Source organism: Mycteria americana, chromosome 2 (genome assembly GCF_035582795.1).
Source record: "Mycteria americana isolate JAX WOST 10 ecotype Jacksonville Zoo and Gardens chromosome 2, USCA_MyAme_1.0, whole genome shotgun sequence".
Classification (NCBI taxonomy): Eukaryota; Metazoa; Chordata; class Aves; order Ciconiiformes; family Ciconiidae; genus Mycteria; species Mycteria americana.
The window spans coordinates 44,176,292-44,202,448 of NC_134366.1; the positions used below are offsets into that span (position 1 = coordinate 44,176,292).

At 41.7% G+C, this 26,157-nt stretch overlaps 1 protein-coding gene across 3 annotated transcripts in view; it reads left to right on the forward strand.

The window, feature by feature from the left end:
• Positions 1-25,863, forward strand: part of LRRC3B (leucine rich repeat containing 3B) — a 112,295-nt gene extending 86,432 nt beyond the window's left edge. For all 3 annotated transcript variants that reach the window (XM_075493183.1, XM_075493181.1, XM_075493182.1), the window contains exon 2: positions 24,616-25,863. In XM_075493183.1, the coding sequence (XP_075349298.1) occupies positions 24,779-25,558 (780 nt within the window). In that variant the 5' untranslated portion in view covers positions 24,616-24,778 and the 3' untranslated portion in view covers positions 25,559-25,863. The remainder of the gene's footprint in view (positions 1-24,615) is intronic.
• The last annotated feature ends 294 nt before the right edge of the window (positions 25,864-26,157 follow it).

Genomic DNA, 26,157 nt, shown 5'->3' on the forward strand with positions numbered 1-26,157 from the left:
TAGAACTGGTTGTTCCTATTCACTAGTAAAAGATACATTAGTGAACTGCAACAGGAAGAATTACCAGGGTATAATTTTGCCTTTTTTTTGTGGGGTGGGGAATTTGCTTATATTAATCTTTCTGCTTTGCTAGGTCTGTGAAGACCACAAGGTTTAATTTCTCTAGGTAATTCTAACTTGTTCATTTTTCAAGTTTTTATCTGCTGGCTTTGAATGGTCAGGGGGAATTTGCAGTAAAGACTTGTCATGGAATTTGAAGAGTACATTTTTGCTCAGGGTAAATAAATAATCTCTTTCCTTATTTAGGTAAAGGTCTCAGCCAGCACTCTTGCTGATGGTGTCCTTTTGAACTAGCCTGGATTATTGTATTGTGCAGAGTGCAACAACCAAGTGATACCAGGCAGTATTTTTGTTGTTTTCTGCCAATAAGTGATGCCCTTATGGTAGTTAAAGGCGGCATAAAGGGTTTGCCCTGGGCACGCTCAACCTGTCCTCCACGTGCTGTGTTCATACCACTCCCCTGCTAGCCCACCTGGGACCTGTCTTCACCTAGTAAACACTTCTTGTAGCCATTTGGAGGGTCTGCATGACCATAGTCTGCAAAACCTTTCTTCAGCCTGGCTGCCAAACTGTGTTTGCACAAGTTAGAAGCTGGGTGGTGAGGGTCAGAACTGGGATTTCTCTAAGGTTGGTTTATTAGGTTCCTTCAGAGCACAGGAAAAATGGCCTTCCATCCCACTGCATGTTGGAGTATCACTTAAAAGCACTTCCCTTCTCTGTTTTATTTAATAGTCTGGCTGCTGTTGAGCTTTCGCAACTGTGAAGTCAGTTGGATTCTTGTGTACCAGATTCTGCGGAAAAATTTTTGGCCAGTGGTGCCTGGTATGAGAGAGGAGCGTGGACTAATTCTGTTTAACAGCTTGTGCAAAAAATATGTAGGAGTGCAAGGAAGAAACTGTCACTACTGAATCTCAGAAGAAGTAAATGTAAGAAAAATGTTTAGAATTGAGAGAGGAAGGAGAAAATAATGTGCATGGGTTGAACGTGAAGTATCAAGTCCCTGTTCAAAAAGAGAAGCCATCCAAATGCTGTTTGGGAAATTGGTAGTTTTCAGAGGGCGTGTTCTGTTGTATCTTGCTACTGATTAGCGAGTCTGTAAGTCTTTGGTGCATATCATAGTTTTACCACATGCCATTACAGCTTGCTGGCTCAGGTTAGTGAAATTTGTTTCTATGGAGGATGAGTATCCTCACAGGACATGCGCACAGATGTTGGCTGATTGTATTCTTCACCTTTTTGAGAGAGCTAAAATGTTAGTTACAAACAACTTGTAAAAAGCAAAGAGCATTTCATCGATAGTGTTACGTGGACACAAACTTCTTGTGTCATTTTATATGAAGCAGACCAAAAAAAGCACGGTAGCTTACAAGTAACAACTAAAGCAAGGCTTTGAAAAAAACATGGATTTAGCTTCTATCAATATAGCAAAATATTTACTTAAATGAGTGTGACTTCCATTTGGTCTTGTAAGGGAAAATATTTTTACACTTCATTTCTTCTCTTTACCATAGTGTTGAATCTTGCTTACTTTACGTAGTCATGCATGAATACACTGAATTAAGTAGTATTTTTATGAGTTATCTGGACATTTGAATTTTTTATGCATGAACCTATGAATTAAAGAATGCTACTTGAAAAAATGGTTTCAGATGAGATTAAATTAAAAGATCAGAGTAACTAATTACTGGCTTCTTTACATAGATACTTTAATTGTATTTTTTTCCTTAACTTATGTACATATATTCCCTCTGTTTTTGTAGCTTTCTAATATTATTTCCTCGAGGGTTCTTTTCTGCATTATTTTTTGTGTATACTATTTTTTCATGGATCAGATTAAATGAAATGAAGATACTGCAAGTGAAATAAACAGAGAAATAGGTTCACATATAGAAATATAGAAAACTTGTCTAGGAAATAGCTTTTTAAGTGGGTTACTGCAATTGGTAAAATTAATAAGGCTGACTAGAAAAGAATGAACATTTTTGTGGAGAGGGGTGAAAGACATATTAAGAGAAAGTTGTGAAACCCCAAGGGAAAATATACAAACAGCAACTTTTAAAATAATCTAGCCTTATGACCAGAAAGAACTGAAAATAAAAATCAGTTGTTTCCCTGCCATCAGCCCTTTCCAACCATGAGAAAAGCCATAAGCAGCAGTGAGTAAGCAGTGGTTGCCAGCGCTCAGAGGTAACGACTGTGGGCAAGTATGTGGTGGGCTGCCTTTTTTAGGCTTGGTGCCTAAGGAAACTTCTCTTCAGCATAAAACAGAAATAGAAATTAAACTTGTTGCCTTGAAATGCAAAAACAGATTGTTTAGGGCATTTAAAAGGAATGCTATCTGCTATCAGTGCTATCAGTCCTTGAATTTTAAAGATATTTTTGTTACTGTGAACTTGAAAATTGAGATGGTGCATTTTTTCAAGGCATGAACTACATGATCCCATGATGTAGCTCCTTTGCTTACATGTGGACGTTATCTCCACGGTTGACTCCTTTGAGTCAACTCCTTTGAGTTTGACTGGCTTTGGAAGAAAGCTGGTCAGCAGCAGTGCTCCCCTTCTCACCTGCAGATTATCTGGACCTGTAGGAGTATGGAGCAGAGGTGGTATGCCTTGCTTCTCCAACAGCTTGCAGCACTTGAACTTTCCTTCAGAGTCTGGCCTCCTGGGAGCCTCTGGGATTGCTAGGTTAAGCAAATAGCCTGATAGAAAGTTTGACTGATACCAGGAGATGAAAACAGTTGTGCTGGCTCTGTTGGAAGATAGCAAGAAAAAGCCACAGAGAATCCCTGAGTGCAGGTGGTCACAAGATACCGAGCAGACCTGGAGGCTCTCGGTTTGGCAAGCTGGGGCCAGCAGGATAAAAGCCTTTTTTCTTTTAAAGGCTACAAAACCCAACAGGAGGCTTCAGGGAAAACCTTGGTGGGTTGTTCCTGCAGAGTTCTTCTTTTTCCCTTGACACACATTGCATCTATTTCTGTAGAGGGATGGGAATTGGCCTCAAATTTTCTTGTAAGTCAAGGATGGAAGAATGTACTTCCCATTACAACCCATTTGACTGACTTCTTAAAATTAATAACAAAAGGTGGAATTTTAGAAAGCTTGTTCTACCATGGCTCAGTTCAGCTCCTCCTGAAATTCTTGGGACAGTTTACAAGACACTTAAGTACGGACAAAGTTTAGTGGGTTTGTTTTGTTTTGTTTTTTAAGCCTTCTAGCTGCATTTCATGGGGTTTTGTTCTCTAATCTGGGTGCAGAAAACAGACTGAAAATTTGCTCTTGTTTTCTGGCTAGCTTGAGTGTAATTTTGGTGCCAAAAAGCATTTTAAAAAAGGCTTAAACTTTTTTCCCCCTCTTTTTTTAAGGGCAGTGTTCTTAAAACAGCTTGTATGAAAGTAGGCACCCAAGTTAGTGTTTGATGCATTGAAATCAGTTAATCACTTAATGGGTTCATTAGGTACTTATGAATTTATTTACCAAAAGTTTGGCCCTGTGTGACTTGCTGTAATTTGAAAGTCTTCTCCTTTCAAGAGTTTCCAAATAAGTTTATGCATATTTATTGGGAATATTGTCATGCTGTCAATTCAGTAATTCAGGTTGCTGACTGCAGTTCAGTGACATACATGAATAAATATTTGCAGTTTTGGCCCTTTGCTTTTAGATGTTTGTATGAGTTAAAAAGGAAGAGGACTATTTTGATTCAGAGTATAATGTCACAGAGCAATACAATAATTGTGTATCTTCAATGTTTGTTTGCTAATACAGCCATTTCTCAGGAAACACTGTTGTTGTGGAAACCAGCATAATTTTAATTAATGTTTTACACTATGTGCCTTACAATTAATATTTTAAAAATAGAACATCTGTATTGGACTTGTTTATCCACCGTAGTCATAGTGGAAACTGTGCTCAATGGTAAGATGTTTCATAAACCCTGGCTAAGTGATAGCAAACATCTACAGCCAAATTCCGGTTTGGGGGTATGTGTTTATAACTCCCTGTTGCAAGTGAAGCACCCCATGAAGTCTCTTCTTTATAGACAACACAGAACGTACAGCCCTGTGTAACATAAACAGGAAATAAAAATGTGCTTCAGTAGGACTTAAATGTTGTGCTGCAAGGCCTAGAATTCTCTCTCTCTTAAGTTATACTGCTGTCAGGTATTTTTTCTTGAATTGTAGTTCTTGCAGATGTTTTGTTTAACCTGCTTGGAAGTAATCACAGAACGGCTGAGGCTGGAAGGCACCTCTGGAGATTGCTTAGTTCAACTCCCCTGCTCAAAGCAGGTTGCTCAGGGCCTTGTCCAGCAGGCTTTTGAGTATCTTCAAGGATGGAGATGCCACAACCTCTCTGGGCAACCTGTTCCAGGTTGGACCAGCCTTACAGTAAAAAAAAAAAAAGGTTCTTTTCTTATGTTCAGATGGAATTCCCTGTATTTCGATTTGTGCCCATCGCCTCTTATCCTTTATCCTTTTGCTGGGCACCACTGAGAAGAGTCTGGTTCTATCTTCGTTATTCCTCCTGATCAGGTATGAACCTCACACTTATTTAGCCTGTACTTCATCAGTCTGTCAATGAGGATGTTATGGGAGACAGCATCAAAAGCTTTACTAAAGTCAAGATAAATAACGTCCACTTCTCTCTCATTTCAGTGAGATGAGCCAGGCGTCTCATTGCAGAAAGCTATCAGGTTGGTCAGATGTGATTTCTGCCTTCATAAATCCCTGCTGACTACTCCCAATCACCTTCTTTTACTCCGTATGTTAAGGAAATTGTTCCCAGATTTATTTGCTCATCACCTCCCCAGGGTTGGAGGTGAGGCTGACCTGCCTGTAGTTTACCGGATCCTCCTTCTTGAAAATAGGACTTTTGCTTTCTTGCAGTCCTCAAGAACCTCCTCTGATCCCCATGACTTTCAAAGATAGTTGAGAGTGGCCTTCTGTTAACATCAGCTAGCTCCCTCAGCACCCATGGATGCATCCCCTCAGGACCCGTGGGCTTGTGTATGTCCAGTTTGTTTAAATGTTGCTTAACCTGGTCCTCCTCTGCTGAGGGCAGGTCTTCATTGCTCCAGACTTTCTCACTGGTCGCAGGGGCCTGGGATGTCTGAGAACAGAATATTCAAGGAAGAAATAGCTTTTAAATTGACTGCCTTTTTTCTGGTAGTGGTCTGTCCCTCTAGCTATCAGAGATACACTTAATGTGCTTTAAATGCAAACCAGTTCTTTGCAGAATGTCTGTATTAAATAGATTTAAAGCTAAACTATTAATATATTTCCATGATTACACTGAAAAAGAAAAATTCTAGTGCACAAAGGAGTATGAATCTACCAAAATGTGGATTTTTTTCTTTGTGCTTCTCTCCTGTGTTGGCCTGGCTGAGTGCTGGCTGCGCAGAGGTGTGTAACAGGAGTGACTACAGGCAGTGCAGAGATTTCAGAGGTGGTTTTAATGTGTCAGAACAACAAGGTGGCTTACTCTGCAGTCACGTTCACGTTGCCATCGAGAGCTGTCGTCTGTGCCTGAGCAAGGCTGTTTTAAGCTTGCATGGGTGTAACAGTCCCAATTTACAAGCGTTTCTGTGCAGTCGTCAAATGGGGAAAAGGATGGAAGAAAAAAAAGTGAAGACGCTGTTTCCAGCTCAGCAGGAACCTGACAGCTCCTGAGCTCAACGGGAGCAGGGCACTGGGAGCCGCTGCCTCACAGGGTACAGATGCGGCTGTTGGTGGGAGGCAGGTTTCTGGCTCCCGGCTTCTTCCCAGCAGCAGCTTGGGAATCCCACCGCTTACAGGGGTGCAAAGCACAGATTGTCCCTCTCCTGCTAAGCATGTGCTGCCAGTGGGGAGCATAGGTTAGTCAGCCCTGTCCTCCAAAGAGAAATTGGAGATCCCCACTGAGTGAAGTCAGAGCTGAGGAGCCACCCATCTTTGGCAGTGTTCGTCTACTGTTCCAGCACAGCTCCGCCAGCTTTAAGTTAAAAATAGCTTTTAAAAAGCCTTTCAGTTTCTTAGGGTTCCTTAACCAGCCAGCGGCTCTCGGCAGGTTGCGCAGCCGTGAGGACTCAGCCTAGCGTCACGTGGAGGTCTGCCAGGGTCGCTCCTCATCCTGCACGTGAGCGAGAATGGCTCTGGGTGGGAACGGTGGCACTGCCTCAAAACTAGTGGGAGACTGTGGATGTTGCAGTAATTATTCCCAAGAGTAGCTGTGCCATCTTTTGGGCTGCTTTCTGCTGGCACTGGTACACAGAAAAGGTCATTTATTTTCCTTAGCGTTATCTGCTGTTAACGCATCTTGTTAAGTCAGGGTTGCAATGCGTGTGTCTTGTTCATGGTAGACCATTCATAACGTACCCCGTATTAGGTGTCTCGTCTTACAATCGCATCGTATAATCTCACCACAACCATCTGAGCTTCTGCTTCAGATCATTACTAAGATCCTGAGTGCCAGCCCAGCCAAGCAGCATCCAATGGGGCCACTTTGTTCACCCGTTCGTAATGGGCTGTAACCATTAGTGCACTGAAGAAGCACCTTCTCTTCATTTTGGAGAGTGCTGACTGAAAGCTCCAGGTGGAAGAACTGCTGAAGAAAAAATATAATCTTCTTAGTAAGGCAGAAAAATGCTGATGCTATTTAAATTTTGTATTTTGATTGAAATTTTTCACATTGTATAATGTTTTATACAAATTGTTTTCTCTCTCAGGAGTTTTAAAACATTTTTTAAAAAAGTTTTTTAAAAGTCATATTTTAGTAAAATGACTTTCATAAAATTCAATAAGAAAACATGTATGTTCCAATAAAGTTTAAAAAATCCATTAAAGTGTCAATAACACCTTTGATACAAACACTATGAAAAATGCAGCAGAAATAAGAAATTACTTAACTGAAAGAATGCCACTGTAAGGGGAAAGATGGGAAATGATTTTTTTCCTCTTTTTCTCTTCATCCACCGTCAAGTTTTGATCCATGTGCACATTTTAATGAGTAAAGGTAGAATGTAGAATTTTGCCTGGGGAATATTGTAATAACTTTAAATAAAATAATTATTAGCATGTTATAAATAGGCTATTTTTTCTCTCATCATACTACTAACATTGATTCTAAAAGAAGGCTAGTATTTCTTTTGTTATAAATAAATGATTGCCATATTAAGGCAGCTATTAAAATCACTGATAGAGAACTAATCACTCATTCTTAATGAAGTTGTTTGTACAACCGTAAAAGTAACTTCATAATATGAAATGATGGTCCGGTGGGTTAATATTGTAGATGAAGTTGTAAGACACCTCCAGGGCTGATGGTTGACTTTCCCGCTTCTCCCTGTTTGCAGAGGTGTTTGTATCTGCCAAAGTACGTTTCAGTGTTGCAACTTCAAAGAAGTTTAGAATAGTTATTTGCACGATGATACATTTTTTTTTGGTGGAAAGAGAAAGGAGAAGTTGTATATCCCAATGAAAAGGAAAGCAGGTGAAGTGACCCGTCATAATAGCTTTTTAGGACTTGTTGAGACACGTGTCCTGAATAACCATGTGCTTGCCAGCACGCAGTCTCCTGGCTTGCCGTAGCGCAGTCGTGCCATGGCTGCTAGCACGCGCTCTCCCTCTCCTGTGAAAGTCAGGAGACTATCTTGATTTATCTGTTCACACTCAGTGCATGCACAAGGCTGATGTCTGCGGCAGCCCTGTTGATGAGGGCACGTGTCCACAATGGTGACAATATGGGGACACTATCAATGCCATGGCTAGGAGTGTGTCCCTTCTGTGCTCTGGGGAGATGCTTTTGAGCACAGAACACCGTGAGAGCCCTGGTGGTGCAGTAACACCTGGCTATTGCCATGTGAACGCTGGCTGCTTTCAAATTCAGCTCATCTATCATGGATCCACTTGAAAACAGGTTGACAGCACCGTGTTGACTGAGGTTTAATGCTGGGCTGTTCCTCAGGCTGGCAAAGGTTGCAAGGTTTGAAATGCAGGTTTGCAAGGATGGGCTCCTCTTTGCGGCTGGAAATGGAAAATCCGACATTTTCGGGAAGCATCCTTTTGGGATGCAGGCAAACTTTCCCTGGACTAGAACATGGGTGACACTGAAAGTGTTTATGGCACCACTGCACCCTGACAGTTTAGTTCATTTGATTGCGCGTGAGCTGATCTGTTAAACTTCACTGCCCAGTAAGGGCGGGCAGGGTGGAACTGGAGGGTACCTTTGGCTGACTGAGAGCAGGAAGGGAAGGAGTCAGGAGTGCAGGAGGTGCTCAGATGTGAGCCAGCTTACGGAGATGGGACTAGCGTTGCTGCAGCACTGTGGCCTTGCATCTATGGCAACTAAGGGAAGGAGAATGAGCAATGTAATGTTACCTGGGATGGGGGAGTGTGACGAAAAAGAGATTTGAAAATGCTGCTCTCAAGTGATATGGTTTGCTTTACTGTTTGTTTTGCCATTCTTCATAGTATGTAGACTGGGACTCAATAATGGTGTTGCATAGCCCATTTGGACTTCTTTGGGTGTCCTGGACTGTTGACTTGTATTCAGATGTGGGATTTGAATGCATAAAAGAGGTAAAGGTGCCTTTGAAATTAATCGATTCTTAAAAAGAGGGAGAGGAGGGGGGCGATTAGCAGGATGCTTTTCATTACTCTCTCTCAGTGAAAATGTGTAGTAGATACAGGGTAAAACTATACCACTGTGTGGGTTGTTTACCATATCAGTGCATCTCTTTTTGCCGTATGAGTCAGTGGGAAGCTGATGCCTCTGGTGGTGGGCCAATTCATGGCCTATTAGGTAGCTCTTGGAAAGACTGTATAATTTATAGAACTTGCTAATGCTTGGCAATTTCACTGGGCTCCAGGTTGTAAGGGGTTTACCCATCGGCTCGTGAGCCGGTGTGGTCTCTCACGTGAAACTCCCGTGTCTGGCTTCCTTCCCTCACGGGGAGAGCACAGGCGTGACAGCAGTTTCTGGTTCTCGGTCTTCTTTCCTCTTCCTGCAATTCCACAGGCTTTTCTGGCAGCCATGTACATTCCTGTAGGTATCACTGCTCTTCTATGCTCTGTCTTTTTGTCCTTGAGTTAGTAGTCCTGCCAGTGAGACAAAGACTTTCTTTGTAGCTGGGCCATCTCTATAAAGAGCCTCTAAATCCTAATGTTTGTTTCTGACAGAGAAAAAAAAAGCAGGTGAGTGGCTTTGAATTAGTATGCTTTTGTTGGGGGGAAAAAAGAAAAAAAAAGGGTCAAGCAAGCGAAAAAAAAAAGCCAACAGGTAAAAATAAGTCTTAATTTCAAAAGAATTCCCATTTTTTATTTTGTCTGCCATTATATTTCATTGATTCTCCATTTCTTTTTTTGGAAGGAATTGTTTTGTTTGGGAAGGAATTGTTTGGAAGGAATTGTAAAACAGTAGTCTCATTTTACATACTACCACCCAGACGGTTCTGGGGCAGTGTATGGACACAAGTGACAGGTGCTGGCAGACAAAGCCACCACCATAGTTATGCTCAACACACCTCACCGAGAGCAGCTGCTGTTTCAGGAACCAGAGGAGAAGGAGGCCATACGTGTGCCACACGCCGGGGACAGATTCCCTTTGCTCTGACGTGACTTTTATACATCTTGTTAGAAATGAGTGGGTTAGTGACCGGGCAGGGATCGCAGGTGACACGGCGGGGCTTGGCATACCAAAGAAAACCTGAGGCCGCATGGGCTCCTGTACTGAGTGACAAAATTCAGTTTTATGGCTCTCCTGGAATCAGACTGAAATGAGACTGGTAGTAAACAACTTCTGTGCTAATAGCAGGGTGCCTTAGCGTGCAGGTGGTTTGGAACAGAAGCAAGTGCCTTTAAGCGTTGTTTTATGGTGTTGTGCATTTCAGACTGAAAAATGGCCACAAGCTTTATTACTTTAATATTAACGCTTTTTCATTACTCTCTCTCTCCCCCCCTCCTGCAAACTGCAGCATTCATCCATTATAAAGTGGCTCGCGCTTTTTCCCCCGCGCCTGCCATTTTTCAGAGCGTGAGGAGGGAGAGGCAGGTGGGTAGCAGGAGGGACGGCTGAGGACATAATGGCACCGTATCTGTTGCCAAACAAAGCCAAAGCCCGGGCTGCCACCCGATAACCTGTTGAGGTAACTCTCAAAGCCCTCAACGGGCTTCTGCCGCTTTCTAGTCACCTGCGAGGGGACTGCTCCTCTTACGAGGGCTTCTCCCATTAGGGTTCCATCCTCCCTCCTGCTCCTTGACGGCGGGGGCTTTGCAGCGCAGGTGTTGGTATCCGTTCCTTCCCAACGCTTGCGATCAGGTATTTCCACTGCGTTTGCCACTGAGGGCTGTGTGCCAGGGTGTTTTAAAATTGGGAAACAAGGAGCAGTGATTCGCAGGACCGAATTTGCCCTGCTCCCACCTGTGATTTGGAAAAACGGCATAAAAAAATTTTTTTCAAAATCCTATTCTTATATTCTCTTTCCCATTCTAAATATGTCAAGTTAAGTTTATCTCAGTGCCAGTACCAACTGTAACCAGAGTTAAATTAGCCCTCCTGTTAGCTCTGCTTGGTTTTCACTTTTCAACAAGCCTTAGTAAAATAAATCATGTCCCCACTTGTCTTTAAATTTCATTATCGTGACCTAACTTAATTTGCTATAAATTATTTCTACCTGAGCTTCTTCGGCTGTGAACTTGCAGCCTCCAGCGTCTTGCTCATTGGATCATTGCCCAGCTAATCAAGATTTTTTTTTTCTTCAGAACTCCTGCTTTTTGTATCAGCTAGCTCCGCCAAAGTCAACTTGGCTGTATAACCTCCGTGGGGACACACAAAGAGCTGATGTATTCTTGTCTTTAAAGAAGGGTTTTATTGAACGGAGTTTCGGTCCCTTCCTGTTGTGCTCTAGTGCTGCTAATAAAGACCTCTTTTCCCTTAGAATAAATGTGCCCTCAATGGTTTGTTCTCATCTTGGAGGCAGCCATTGCAACACTTTCTTTTGGCTCTTCCTTCCTTTTCTTTTCTCCTTGGGAAGAATGACTGACTGACTGGAAAATCTCTGTTCACTCAGTATCGAGCAGCTGTGCCTTGTTTTTGTTTTTTAGCACAGCTAGATTTCATGTCTGATAAAGACTGGTGTTTATTTCCACTGAGAAATGTCGATCCATTTTTTTTTTTCTTTAGAGCTGTTCCTATTATTTAGCAATTGTTGATAAACAACTTTTATTTCAGCCCCCTGAACATTGAAGGCTCGCCTCTCACCAAGCTGCTGAGTTGCAACCAGGCTAAATATTTTTGCTGAGTAAGGGTCAGAGAACCCTTAAAGGATTTCAGCCTCCTACATCAAGTTGTAATAACAACTTGCTATGATCATATGTCCTCAGAAGAGAAACTTACACAGCGAGTTTTTATGACTTTGGAAAAATACTGCATGCTTTTAAAATAAAAAGGATTTTACCTGACTTCCTGGGAAGCCTTGGGGATGCTCCAGAGCAGTCATTTCAAAATGAAAACATGCTGATTGTTGCTTAGGTGGAACACATGTAATTTGCAAAGTCCTTTAATGGCAGCAGAGGGCCTGATGTAACTCACCAGCACGTTAAAAAATAGCCAGTTTTTCTAACTCTCGTTTGGAAACAAGTAGTAACACGCAACTGTTTATGATGAGCAGTCTAACGTTATCTTTCAATATAGCCTCTCCTTTGAAAACAGACACTCTTGCTTGGTGTCTAGATCCTGGTGGAGCAGATTTCTCTGCTAGAGTAGTTTAACTATTATGGTGGATGTTGACAGAATTGAGTTTTCTGGGTGCGTTCAGTCTCCGTTGAAGGCACCCTGTTACCTCCTGGTACAGGATGGTGCAAGAACAGCGGGTACAAAAGTATGCCTTGGGCACACAGCGGTCTCCTCAGCTCTGACATGCTTCAGTCTGACCTAAATTGTTGGGCTCAATATGAGGTTTACTGGTAAAATGACACGTCATGCGATAGGCAGGGGGTCAGATTAGATGATCTAATGGCTCCATCTGGCCTTACACTCTTAATTAGGGAAATGCTGCCAGCACAAGATGGCATTGAAGCTTTCCGCTGCTAGATTTCGCTTGCTTGGGAGATCCCCAGCTGAAGCAGAGCTGCAGAGGTTGTACTTGGGCTAGTCTTTTCCTCAGCCTCTAATGCTGGTAGCAGCCAGCAGAGCTAAAAGCGAGTCCTGATGGGAAAGTGCTAGTCTTGCTTTCATGGAAGTACAAAAGCCCTGTGTGTAACTCTTCCAGACTGTCACACGTTCAGCTTTTAGAGCTAGAATGATATCTAAATATAGAAATAAAATCTATTATTAGCCCAGTACTATGGAATTCATTGAAAGAAAAAAGATAAGTTTCGCTGGCAAGCTGATGAAAAAGAAATTGCAGTTATTTGAAGCTGCTCATGGATTAAAACATTAAAAGTGGGGATGTGGTTTTCGTGGTGGGTGGTTTGATACAGTAGAGGTTTATGATACCTTTGCTTGACACCTTTGGTGCAGAAATGGGAAGTATAGATGTGTGTGGTGTTGTAGATGTGCTCTTTGCTCTCTCAGCTATGCAAGTGACAGTGTGCAGGTTTAATAACCATTGACCCAGCAAAACCAGCATCACTGATCAACCAGTTTCTTCAACAAGCCCAGATGGCTTGTAGTTAACTCAGTGTGTCACTTGATTCCAGAAGGTCACTTGAATGTCTTCTTAAAGTTGCTTAATTGCTTATTGATCTCGTAATTATTCCATACCTGCTGTCTCTTTCGCTATTTTCTGGAATGCGTTAATACATCACAATTTTAATTTATTTAATAGAAGATTGTGATTTTGTGGTGTTGAATATTGACTTCTAAGTTTAGAGCTTTTAATTGGGAATTTCAAACTTTATTGGTTTCCTTTTTATACAAATGTTACACATTTTATTTTTCTTGCATTTTTCTAAATCAGATACTCTACTTCTGCATGCCTCTTGAAGGTCCTGTTATTATACAACTAGCATATTTCAAAGCACGAGGAGCTGAATTAATAACTGCTGAGGTACTCTGTTCTAAAGTGCTGTCCCCTATTGCTAATTCAGCTTGTGTTTTTTTCCCCTTCTTTCAGATTTTTTCATACAGAGTAATTGCTCTGGAAGTATGTTCTTTTTCTTCGTGGTCTCATCTTGTGGATATTAATCAGATTGTTTCATTTTAGTAGTAGCTTCTACTGCCCTGGCCTCTTTCCTTGCAAATTCCTTGTGCCATAGGTTAGTGCTCTGTGTTTATGTCACTGGGTAGTTGCGCATGGAGAAGAACAGCCTTGGTGTCCTGTGGTGTAATGCAACAGGATAATCTAGATCCCAATTAAAAGCAAGAGTATGTGAAAGTGGATGCTAAGCTGCCACTGCCCCACTGCCTCTGCTCACATCTGTATTTCCTATTGAGGCATCTAACCCAAACGATGGTCTCATCTGCGGTGACCCATCGCAGTCCTGGGAGCCTGCTCTGTGGCAGAGGGTCAGCTGGAAGAAGCAACTTTCAGTCATGCTCTGCTTTGTTCTCCTTCTCCCTTCCCTGTCTTTGGAATCTGTAACACATCATATTTCTCCTAGGACTCCCTAGTGCCCGGGTATCTGCTGCCAGCAGCTGTCTTGCTGGCTGCTTCGTGCAATTGTTGTCAACTTTACAAAGCCGCTAGCATGTTCCTTGCTGAACGGTCCCTTCAGGTTTGCATGCTTATTTCTGCCTTGCTGACTTTATTATCAGCAGAACTTCCCCAGCCTAATTACCACTTCTCTCTTCCCTCTGCCTCCTAAGTTGAAGGAACATTTTGATGAACCTCAAATAAGCCTGAAGATAACAGTATGCAAACCAAGTAAGCACCCTTAAAAGTGGAAGAAAGGTCTCTGGATGGTCTGAGTCTTGCTTATCTTTGCAAGGCGGTACCTTAAAGGCCTATTAGTTTCTGATAACGTAGTTTTTGTTACCAGGGGTTAGATTTACACTTTGCAAAATAAGAATGAGATTTTCAATTGGACAAGGACACCATCTGCAGTCAGCAGATGCAGTTATCAAGATTAAATTGCAGGACTTGTCACTGATTATGCTGGTAATCATTGAGGTGATCAGTGTAATTATCTTGAGATCAAGAAGACATTTTCTCTGATACGGTACTGCGGAATTAAGTTGAAGGACCATCCATCATTAGCTATCGGGTAGAGTCAGGGTATGGCTCAAACCAAGCATTTGTCTTTTTCACTTTGACCACATTATTTTATAATATGGGAGGAAAACAGATGAGCAAATATTGTGAAATTGACCTTTATGTTGAAAACATTTTCTGTTGGATTCTATCAGATTTATTGAAAACCTACTGCATTGCCTTATTGTGAAAGGCTCCTAGGCATTCAGTTCATAACCAGACTTTAGAACAGACTTTAGTCTGGGTCTCTTTACCCAAGGAAGACAAAGTATTTCCACTTCAGGTTATTTTAAGCTTTCAGAGTATTTTTTTTTCTAGTATAGATCATATGGAGGATTGACTCAGCTGCTGCTGGAAAGGGTTTTCTTGCCAAACAGAATGGTTGTTGATGTTGTCACAGAAAATGTGACCAAAACTCAGTAGCGTATAATCCCAAACTCTAAAAATGTTTTTGACTCTACTGCACACTATTAATTAATCTAGAAACAAATTATACGGTTTTGGAGAACTCTTTACAGACAGTCATTTGTCTGTGGTGGAGCATTTCCCTTTGGCATCTGTAGTATGGATCTTCATGTTCTTATATAGTGGTAAAAAATCCATTTTGCAGATATGTTTGCTGAGCATATCTTAAGTCTTTGTTCATTCTTCTATAGATTGTCAAGCCAATTTCTTGCAAATACAGTGATAAATGATGTTCGGGAGATTGTCGTATTTATCATATCTTATGCATTTCATTTTTAATTTACTTCATGTTGCCACTACATATGCAGTGTAAGTGTATGTAATGTTTTGTTTGCTTTTTCAAATGGCATAGATACGCATACAAAATGTTATTTTCCCGGCAGGGTATATTGCTCAGGGAAGGGATGGGAGCCTTTTGTAGTCTAAGTCATATGAAGAGGATGCAGGAGATAACTGGGAAAAGTAGGCAGCACTGAACATCTTCTAAAAAGCAAGTGATGATGACAGTGGAAGAAAAAACCCATATTCGATCTTTGTTAGGGCTTGAAAGAAGGAGGTCTAAGAGCATCCCCGACAGCTGTTCCTTTAATTTCCATCAAGCATATCAAATTTCATTCCAAGAAATCTGTTGCCACAGAAGACTTCCAAGAGCAAAGCATTGTAGGAAAGATAGGAGATAATTGGTAATATTTTTCTGTCATTGATCTGTTATTATATCTGCTAAGCTTCACACAATTATTTATCAGCCGAGAGTTATAAAATAATTCCTGACTTGCAATGAAAAGGGAGAAAAGTCAAATACATTTTTTAACATGAACCCAACCCATCAGTCTTAAAGTGCTGATTCATTTGCCCACGCAGTATAATTAGGTAAGCTGTTGATCTGTTATAAGGAGTGATACATTCAGTGATCTCACAATCAGAAAGTAATTATAGCTTAAAATGTTCATTTGGCTCTCCTCAACCATTTTATTACTCCGTGACTGTTAAGAGGGGGTATTCGTAGCTTAAGATCTGTAAACTTTTCCCTGCACAGTTTGCTTCTGCAACTGGAAGTGGTTTGCCATGAGCAGTTGTTAGATGGATGGCTATACTGGAAGGTTTATTGGGAACAAAATGTCAACTGGCATTCTGAGTCCTGTCTTAGGGGAGAATATTATAGTTTGAGTACATTTGGTGTTTCATTAGATAATGAATCCATTATGTAATTGGAGTTCAGGCTCACACTGATTAATCATGACATTTCAATTATTCATTGAATCAGTGATCTTTTGCACCCCTTTTTTCCCACCTCATTTGCTGTTGGCTTCTATTAATTTCTCTTCTGACTGCTTTAGGATTTCATCTTGCCGTGTTCTGAGATCCTGAAAGTCTTCCACTGCCGGAGACTTTCATCTGGGAATTTAAATCACCTGGCACCTTGCAAGCAGCTCTTGGCATCTCTCTGGTTTGGTGCTTCCTAGGGTTTTAACTGCCTACCTTCAAGGTAGCTGTGCTGTGAAGCAGCCAGGCAGCCGCACCGCATTTGAGGAGTGCCAGGGAGGGATGCATGAAAGACAGAGGTTGCCAGCACCCTGGGTCCCGAGACTCGAGACCAGATTCTTGTTTCATCTGCTAAATGGAATTTCCTGACGGTGTCCCGGAGCCACAGAGAGAGTCGAGTTGCCCAACTCAGTGTCTGCCTGTGCAGCTACTGAGGTTGCCCTTAGCTGCGGCGTGTCATGGTGTCTTCCCTGCTGACAGTACACAGGCAACATTTTTTTAAAGGATTGTATTTGTGTGGAGGAATTAACTTGGTACCCATGAAGTTTGTTGTTCTGTAGCGTGGCGGACAGCACAGAGATCAGAAGCGGCTGTTGTGTTCTCCTTTGGGTCCTGCTGCTCCCGCTCAGCTCCAGCTCGCAGGTATCCTCACGCTCCAGCTTGGTACTGACTCGGTCAGTCACGTTGCCGTGGTGTAGTTTTATCATATGTCCATAGGGAAGTGAACAAAAATACCTTTTTTTTTTCTTTTCTTTTTTTTTTTTTAATTACTGTTATTTTGATATTGTCATTTTGGAGCCATCGTCTAAATCCTGGAATAGATTTAGTAAGATGTAGAAGAAGGAGGCTCAGCATTTTTACATCAGTCGTCTTGTGTTTTTAAACAGTTGTGGTCAGATTCAGCCCGCAGGTGTTGGAGGAGCCAGGGAGGATTTCATGGAGGTTTTTCCCCCAATGTGCACAGATTCTGTTGGCCTCCAGAGGCTCAGCTGCTCACAAACATGGCACACAGATGTACTGGACAACCCAACGTGTAGCTTACTGGATGGTCTGTACTAACCGGTAGTATAAGATTGATTAAGGATAGGATGTATGGAAATAGTTCTTCCCACGGATATCTTCCCTGTTTTGATTCTTCATAAATATGCCATCTGCAGTTACTTGGGAGTAGTGGTGGCAAATCTATTTCTTTGGTTCAGGTAAAATTGTCCTGTCCTCAGTACTTTAGCAAACTGGACTGTTTGGGTGGGCTAATCACCTGTGAATTTTAGCCTTTAGTCTCCAGCTTATGGCTGTCTTGTCAATACTAATTACAAGGTAATAGAGTATGGCATTTTATGACAATATTAATGGCAAAAAAAAAAGTACAAAGGTAAAATATAGCTCTTTATGGATGTGGAGAGTAAGGCAGGTCTGTGTGTGTGCTGTAACAAACAGATTGGCATTACAGGAATAAGAGTTCAAGGAAAACAATCAATTAAAAAGAGGAATATTTTCTATTTCAGTGGGTAATTTGCTAAACCTGATTTAAAACAAAAGTGTTCAATATGGCACACTATTCAGTATTCATAGAGCAAGACCTATTTTAATAGAGAATAGGAGACTAGATTTATCAGTGAGCATCTTTTGTATATACCAACATAGTCAATGTCTTAAAGAGGGAAAAAAAAGTTATAATAATGTCAGGTCTTTCAAAACTATAAAACATCTCAGCAATTCTCTGGAAGGCTGATAAAACAATGATGTTTTTACAGCGTTCCCTTTTAATGGATTTTTAGTTATAAAATTTAATTTTTATTCAAAGTGCAAGTTTGCTCTAAAGGATGTCTAAAAAAAGAGCCCCGTAGGAGTCTTTTATTTCCTGGGCTTTTCTAATTCCATATCAAACTTCCGCTGTTTGCACACAAGAAGGTTGTTACTCTGAAGGTTAGGAGTTTACTTAGACTGGGCTTGAGCTGGTTTTTTGGGGATCTCGTGAAAGCTTATTGGGTGCACAGCTGAAGCTGAGCATTTCATTTGAAGACAGTAGAGCTGCACACATGAATATGAATATGAATATGAGCAGTTTATAGATTTGTACGTGAGGAGGACATGTGCAGTCCCTCTGGAGTGTGGAGATCCCAGTTGCTCACAGGGACACCTTTGGTATTAACTGAAAAAACAGTGACGTTTGTGGTGGACTCTGTGATGCCGAGGAGTGTGGAGCATTGCCGTGCCATTTGGGATCTGTTTTCAAATGAGGGCTTCTCCAGGTACCTAAAGTTAGTAGCAGGGGAATTTAAGTTTTCCAGCTGTACATCACCAGAAGCATGGTATGGCTGGGGAGGTGAATTACAACCAGACCCTATGATCCACATTCTTGGGAAGCTGGGTTGTACATAATTTTTTCCAATTTTTCTGGAGGTTGAAAAGTGACAGGCAAGACAGACTGAGTGCAATCATGATGCAGCCAACAGGCCATCCCCTGTGGTTGATCTGTTGGCTTCTTCTTTTCACCTCTTCCCATTCTTGCTTGCTCGTTTGAGCACGTAAGCTACACGTAAGCAAGAAATTCCTCTCTAATCATGGCACCTTCAGTAACCACAAATACAAACTGTGCGTGCAGATGCCAAGCATCTTTAGTTAGCTGTGACCCCTTTGACATTGCTGGAGTAATGGATGCAATCTTTTTCATCAGGGGCTCCAGCTTTGAAGACAAGAAGAGACATTATTCTAGTACGTTACATTATTGGTAGGGAAAATGGAGTTGCTATCACTGAATTTCCTTCACAGTGAGACGTGTGTGCCATGCAGCTCTCTTTGCAGATGACAAGAGGATGGTGTAGTTGCTCGAATGCCAGTGAAGACATAATTTAGCTTATGGAATCTGCACAGATGATCATGCATGAGATGGAAAATACCACTTGGCATAAGAGATCAGCAGTGAAAACCATTTGTAGCCAGACTTTCTGACCCTAGAAGCCACATAAAAATCTGTAGGTGGCTGACAGCTATGCTCTCACTTTCATACTGTGCCCCCAGACTTGACTCCACAAGCTTGCCTTGCTCCTGTGCCCTCACTGCTTCCCCCAGGATCCCAGTGCTACTGCAGTTGCCCTTAACATCACTTATGCTTTTGGGACACCACTGCAGTCCCTCTTCATCTGCTGGGCACCTTCCATACTTTTGCCTTTTGGTTTTTTTGTAACTAATTTTGGGCCATGGCTTTGTAGTCCCATGCAATCTCTGAACCTAACCAGGGGGATAAAAACTTCTTGTATAGCTGGGACTGTACTCTACCCATTGACCGTGCTGCACTCTCCGGTTCTTGGGGTTGGGCTCCAAGGGGGAAGATGCAGCTGACTGGCCTGATCAGTTATCTGTCAGATACCTGTGATCAGCCCATCAGCCTCTGGAGTGGGAAAAGAGAGGGAACACTGCATAGTGGGTAGAGACAGGGACATGATGGAAGGAAGCATGCCTCCTGTGCTGAAAAGGAGACCGTGCTTCAGCTGCAGCTTCATGCCATAGCACCTCCTGTCTTTTTTCTCAGCATCCCATGACATCACATCCCAAAGAAAGAGGATCTTCCAAAACACCAGCAATATTTATCCAGTTGTTATAGCTAGAAGAGCACTTTCTGCCCAATGCCTGTGGTGGTTGGCTTAGGGAACCAAAATGGTTTTTAGGATCATATCGTTCTTTATTTTCCTATTTCTGCTTGTTCGTGAATGACAACAACAACAACAAAACCTAAAAATCCTTTCCTGTCTCGTATCACTGAAAAGTCCTTATGATCTGTGATCCAGCGAAGGCCAGTGTGGTACTGAGTGCAGAGAGCTGCTGCAGATTCTTCCCATCAGTGTTTGACCACAAGCAAGACAAGTGAGGATGCTGTGTGTGAGTCTGGGGGTCTTAGGCTGGCATGGACCTGGGTGATATTGTTCTATAGACTTTATTTGTGGCCCTCATTGCTGTGATTTGGGACAAAAATCATCCCATCAAGACATTTATATTAAATACATCAGGTCATCGTCTGGTCTTTATCATGTGAGATCTTGCTTGATGAATAACCATCAGGAAAAGGGTGACATTTTTGATCCTTCCTCAACAGAAATGTTTAGGAATTCACCTGAAAAGTGTGACATTTTTGATCCTCCTCAACAGAAATGTTTAGGAATTCACCTGAAAATGTCTGTGAATTCAGGCAAAATTCGAAGTAAAAGCTTTGTGATATTGGAGCAACCTGAACAAAGATACTTGGCTGTCACAGGTAATTTTTGTGGTGCTAGAGAGTAATCTTTGAAACACCCTACTGAAATCTAGATACACAATGTATGGAGAAGGCATCTGATGAACAAGCAGGGAGTGAGTCTCTCTCTCTCTCATTCGGAAGATAAAAATTTCCAGGAAGAGCGTCATCAACAAGGGGCTCTGCTAACTTCATCTTGGTGAAGATGCAAGGTGATCTGGACGGTTGAATGTGTCTGTGCTTGAAATACTATAGGCAGGATACCTCCTAAGGCTGATTTTGGTCTCTGCTTTTGAGTCCTCGGCAGTGACTGGCCTCCAAGTGCAAGGGACTGGAAGCTGCTCCACTCTGACTTTTTTTATGGGAGCAGAGGCAGTGTGGAGGGCCAGTGACAAACTAATGTAATGACTGAAGGGTAAGGACAAACTAATGTAATGACCGAAGGGTAATGACTGAAGAGCTGCCAAGTGGACTCTGAAAGTCTCTATACCATAGTAGAAACCACTTTTATTTCCCCTTGCCCTTCTCTTCTGTTAAGTCTGTTAAATCAGACATCTTTAACTGTGTATATGATTGATTCTTTTTTTATGCATCTTTTGTTATCTTAGCATTATCCTAAACAACAAAAACTCTCAGTCTGTTTCACAGTGTCACTTTTATGCTGTTCTGTGTGATGGCTATACAATTTCCTATACTCCTGTATCTTGCTCTGAGGACACAACAGCGTAAGTTAATATTGAAAATAGTCTTGTCGTGGACTTTCTATGTGACTTGGCTAAGTCTGCAGGCTCTTTTTTCCAGGTGGGTAGTCGGAGGCACTAATGCTTCTTTACATCGCTCATTTCTTGTGGGGAGGAGTTATTAATCAAATACCTAATTTAGTAATATTGCATTCAGGTACTAAGATACAGTCTCTGCACCGTGCTTGCTGGAAAGGCAAACATCTGCAAGTACCTGACACCTGAAGCTCAGTAGAAGTCTCACCGTGTATTAAAAGCAAATGTGCTTTCCTTGAGGATTTCAGGATTTGTACATTTTCCTGCACTGTTGGATGCTTGTACTGAGTGAATGGTCTTGGGGGAGCATGAGAAGAGGAAGGCTTGAAAACCAGTTTAAATTGCAAGACTGTAAAGAATTATTTTGTGTGATCTTCCCTCTGTGGTTTTATTGCCCTGCAAGATTTGACTTGTACGTTAGGTTTTCGATGTTTGTATTTGTATTTTAGAAATGTACACAAAATGTCTTTTTATAGCACGCTGTTACCTGTGCTTGTACTATTGCTGTCATTTCCCTGTGCCTTCATTTACTTTTTAATTTATTTTTCAGGTTTTTTATTTGCAGATTTATAATTCATGTATTTGTTTTAATTCTGTGTCTTCTGTCCCTTTCTCTGTCCGGTGTATATCTCTGATCTTTATTCCAACTTTGTTACCTTCTTCATTTGTTGTGTCCCAAGCAGGGAAAATTAGATAGATGCTCAAGAAGCCAAAAATCTTCCTTTTGGCATCACGAATATGCGGATCCTAGTTTTCTTTTTTCCTTGTTGCAGTCACTAGGATGCCTGTGAGTCAAGAAAGTCCTTGCTGTAAGTTTGTTGGTGAAACCCAAACCTCAGATATCTCTTGGATCAGATATTCTGATCATGGAAGTAAACAAAGCTCCGTTTCCCCTGACTGATGCTCAGTCCTGTTGGGTTGCTTCCAGTTAATTCACTGAGAATTTGCTGAGCTTGATTCTTGCTCAGCTAAGTTTTGTTGACTGGGTTGTTAATTATAGGTTTAAACTTGTATTTTCTCTTTCTAACAACTTACAACATCGTGTGTTTTTCTCCCTCTTTATCCATTTACTTAGTTATCTCTTTCAAAGAGGCATTGCTTCATTAAACACTTTCCTGCTTAGTCGGTAATGAGCCTACTTCTTCCACTCTAAACACATTCCACTCTAAATACATTAAAGAAAAAGAGCTTCGTTTGTCTTCAGTGGGATGAAGATGTTCCACATTGTCTTTGGTGCGTGGGGCCTCTTTGATGCATGATCTTTGGTGGCATAGCTGTGCTGTAGAGGACTCAGCAGGATCCATGGTGTAATTCCAGGTTGGCAGGGGTTTTTTTAGCCTGTAATGAAGCGAATATGATGTTTAATCATCACAGTCTGGTGAGAACAGTGTGAGTTTTATGCTTCTACAAAATTAAGCATCCAGTTCAGCTCTTTGCTCTTTCACCCCGGTCTATTCCTGTGGTCGGACTCCAGTATCGTTGGTAAGCCACTGTATACAAGTAGTCAGTGGTGAGATGCTTATTCTGTGATGGTGAGCTGGACCACTCATCTACTCTTTTGGTGCAGCTCAGTAGTGAGACACGTAAACATGAAGGGAAAAGAAGATAGGTGGCTGTTTTGCGGCAGCACCCAGGGCTGCGGGAGGGAGGAGCAGATTGCCAGCTCAGAGCTGCCAGGGGGAGCAGCTGCCAGCTCCAGCTTGGCCTTCGAATGGGCTGCACATTTTAGCAAATACTTAGCACTTTTGGGCAGGCTGGGAAAAAACTTCTGTAACTTGTCTCCTTCAGTAGCAGATTGCTGCCTGATCTGAAGACCAAGCACTGCAGTGACCAAAGAGCCGCAGGGAGAAATGGCAAGGATGCACCCAGTGCAGCGGGCTTCTTTCACGTAAACCCTGTTTCTTCCAGAGCGGTCCTGCAGGACTCTCTGTTGATTGAGGAGGTGCTGCCTCACCTCCGTTTTCTCATAGGGAGCTTTTCATGCTCTGCTTACTTCCGTTCTTAATGGTTCATATTTCCAGGGTTAACTTCACAATTTCTCATTGCTAACAATTTCGTTTCTTTTTAATTTTAGAGTAGAAGATTTCCATGTTATGGAGTCCAAGTGTAAACTTTCTGTTTAGGTTCCTGGGCCATCTCTCTCAATCGATAGATAAGTTGAAGAGCAGTGGCGATACACGACTACTCTTTGCAGTAGTTGCAGTGAGAGTGTGCTGACCGTTTGCCATTCCTGAGCTATAGCAATGGAGTAATCACACATAATATACATGTTATTAAGATGTTTTAGTTTTTTTTCTGTGGGGTTGCTGACGTACTAAGCCTCAGCAAAAGGGTTAAATAAAACTTGAGCTATAGGTTTGAAATACTGCATGATCCATATTACTGTGATGTGACAGAAACTGCAGTTAGTATATGAGTTCTGCAGGCAAAAATGATTGCAATGCAATTTCTTCTTTTTCCTGTAAAATCACAGATATCCTCCTTGCAGGGATTTTGTTGTTCGGTGGACTACACTGTGGGTTTGGGGAAAAAAAAATCATTTATATGTAAATACAACCTGAAGGCTGCAAATGTCCAAGCTGCTACAAAGACAGAGGGCATGTACATGAAAACAAATGGACCTGTTGTGGTTAGAAAATTCATAGTTTACTGTAATAGGGGAAAAAAATAAATGAGCTTGTCTCTGAAACCTTATAGGTCAGCATTTCAGACTTCTGTATTTGTGCTCCAATTAAAGGAGAAAATGGAAAAGCTTCTGGATATTTACTATTTTTAAGCCAACTTGAGAGGGGAGAAGCAGAAACAATATTTTCCAAATGTTCTATTAGCAATTTACATGCCATGAATAAGATTTTTTTTTTGTTTGGCTCATACATAGGTTTGTGTGAATTTTATTTGGTTGGCGGGGTGTGAGTTTTTGGCAATTCTCACATTTCTTTCTTTTTCTCTATGTTAAATGAAAAGAAAATTTTCAGAAAACTGGAAGCAGAAATTATTTCTATGGGTCTCACAGCAGTGTCTCACAAAATGCTGGGAGGTACAGGAAATCCAGCGGTCAAAAGCAGAAGAGAAGGAGGGGGAGAAAACAAGGAGATGGTGGATGTTTGTAGTGTCTTGCAGCAGCATTTGGTTTACTTAATTTTTGTTTCTTGATATAGTAAAAATACTTCCTTGCTGAAGTACTTTGATTTGGACTTAAAATCGTATAAAGTATTTTGAGATAAGTTCACATTAACCACCACAAATTCCTCACTTACCCCAACTTACTGTTGCTGGAGATCCAACTCTTAGCTCCTATTAATGCATCTTCTGCTTTAGCAAGGGAAACATAATTTAGTTTTATAGCTGTTTTAGAAAAGTCTGTGATAAAAACAAACCAGTGCCTCCTCTAATAAGTATTAAAGCCCAAACCTGTGCAATTTGTAATAAGTGTAGTCTGTCCTCTTAAAAATGTACTGGGGATTTACGTACTAAACTCAGATTAATGCTAATAGTAGTTACCTAAATAAATCCTCTGGTGCACTGATAGGATAATAGATCATTTATTCAGTGTTGCAGTTCACATTGACTCCATTTTATTGCTATTTTTTTTTAATGAAAACAAAATTGGGATTGGAGTTTATGGTATAAGGAACTTGTTTTCCTTCCTCTCTGTAGGTGTGCTTCTAAGAAGAGTATTGACCATGAGGAAGCCCACATGTTAGTCAGTTTTTACTAATCCCACAGAAGAAAATGAAGCCACGTTTCAGCTTTGCCGATCCTTTTCCTACCACTGTTGGCTGAATGAGAAATGGTCGTGTGATTATGCTGACACCCCAGCATGCATTTGGTAGACCTGTGGTTAACTCGTTCCCTCTCCATGTGTCTGCTCTTACAAAGTTTTGTCCTCATGATACTGTGCTTTCATTCTGCCAGTATGTGCCCGAAAGGCTGCCTCTGTTCTCACTCCGGAGGTCTGAATGTCAGCTGTAGCAATGCGAACCTCAAGGAAATACCCAGAGATCTCCCTCCAGAAACAGTCTTACTTTATTTGGACTCCAATCAGATAACATCTATCCCCAATGAAATTTTTAAGGACTTGCACCAACTGAGAGTCCTCAATTTATCAAAAAATGGGATTGAGTTTATAGATGAACATGCCTTTAAAGGGGTGGCAGAAACCTTGCAGACTCTGGATTTGTCCGACAACCGGATTCAAAGCGTGCACAAAAACGCCTTCAACAACTTAAAGGCCAGAGCCAGAATTGCAAACAATCCCTGGCACTGTGACTGCACGCTGCAGCAGGTGTTGAGGAGCATGGCCTCCAACCACGAGACGGCCAACAATGTCATCTGCAAAACTTCTGTGCTGGATGAACATGCGGGGAGACCGTTCCTCAACGCTGCCAACGATGCTGACCTCTGCAACCTTCCTAAAAAGACTACCGATTACGCCATGCTGGTCACCATGTTTGGCTGGTTCACCATGGTGATCTCCTATGTAGTTTATTACGTCCGGCAAAATCAGGAGGATGCAAGGAGGCACCTTGAGTACTTGAAATCCCTGCCAAGCAGGCAAAAGAAACCAGACGAAGCCGATGACATTAGCACTGTGGTATAGTATTCTGAATACAATGACTGCCTTTGTGATGGAAACTAGATTTGGATGACACTAAAACCAGAGGTTTACTTCTAACATTCATTGTAAACATTAAGACTTTTGGGGTTTTATTCTGTTTAACTGAATTACAGCACTGTTGAGCTTTCTAACAGGAAGTTTTGTCTGGGTGGTATACTTTAATTATTTCTCTGGTGGTATCCTAAAGCAAGTGAATTAATATGTAAACATTAGTTTAGACCCATTCCACTATTTAATAACGAAATTTATTTTTTTAATTTAAAAACCAAATAAAAGCTTAAATTTGAACCATGTAAAACAGAGTAATTTATTGGTCAGAAACCTGTCCCGTGCCAGAGCACGCTTGGTTTGGTGAGTGCTTGCAAGGTAGAAAAGAGGAGCGATGATGGAGTGGGCTGTGAGAGGGCTGGGAGCGGAGGGTCCCCGAAGGGCACTTCTCTCCCTGGGATGCAAGGTGAAGAGCTGGTGAATGGTAGCCCATTTTTGGGGCTGCTTGCCGTGACGGGAGAGGGGCGCAGTGTGGGGAGAGCAGAGTGCCCTGACTCCAGGTGTAAGGGACCGAAGCTTGGGTAAGAGCCGGA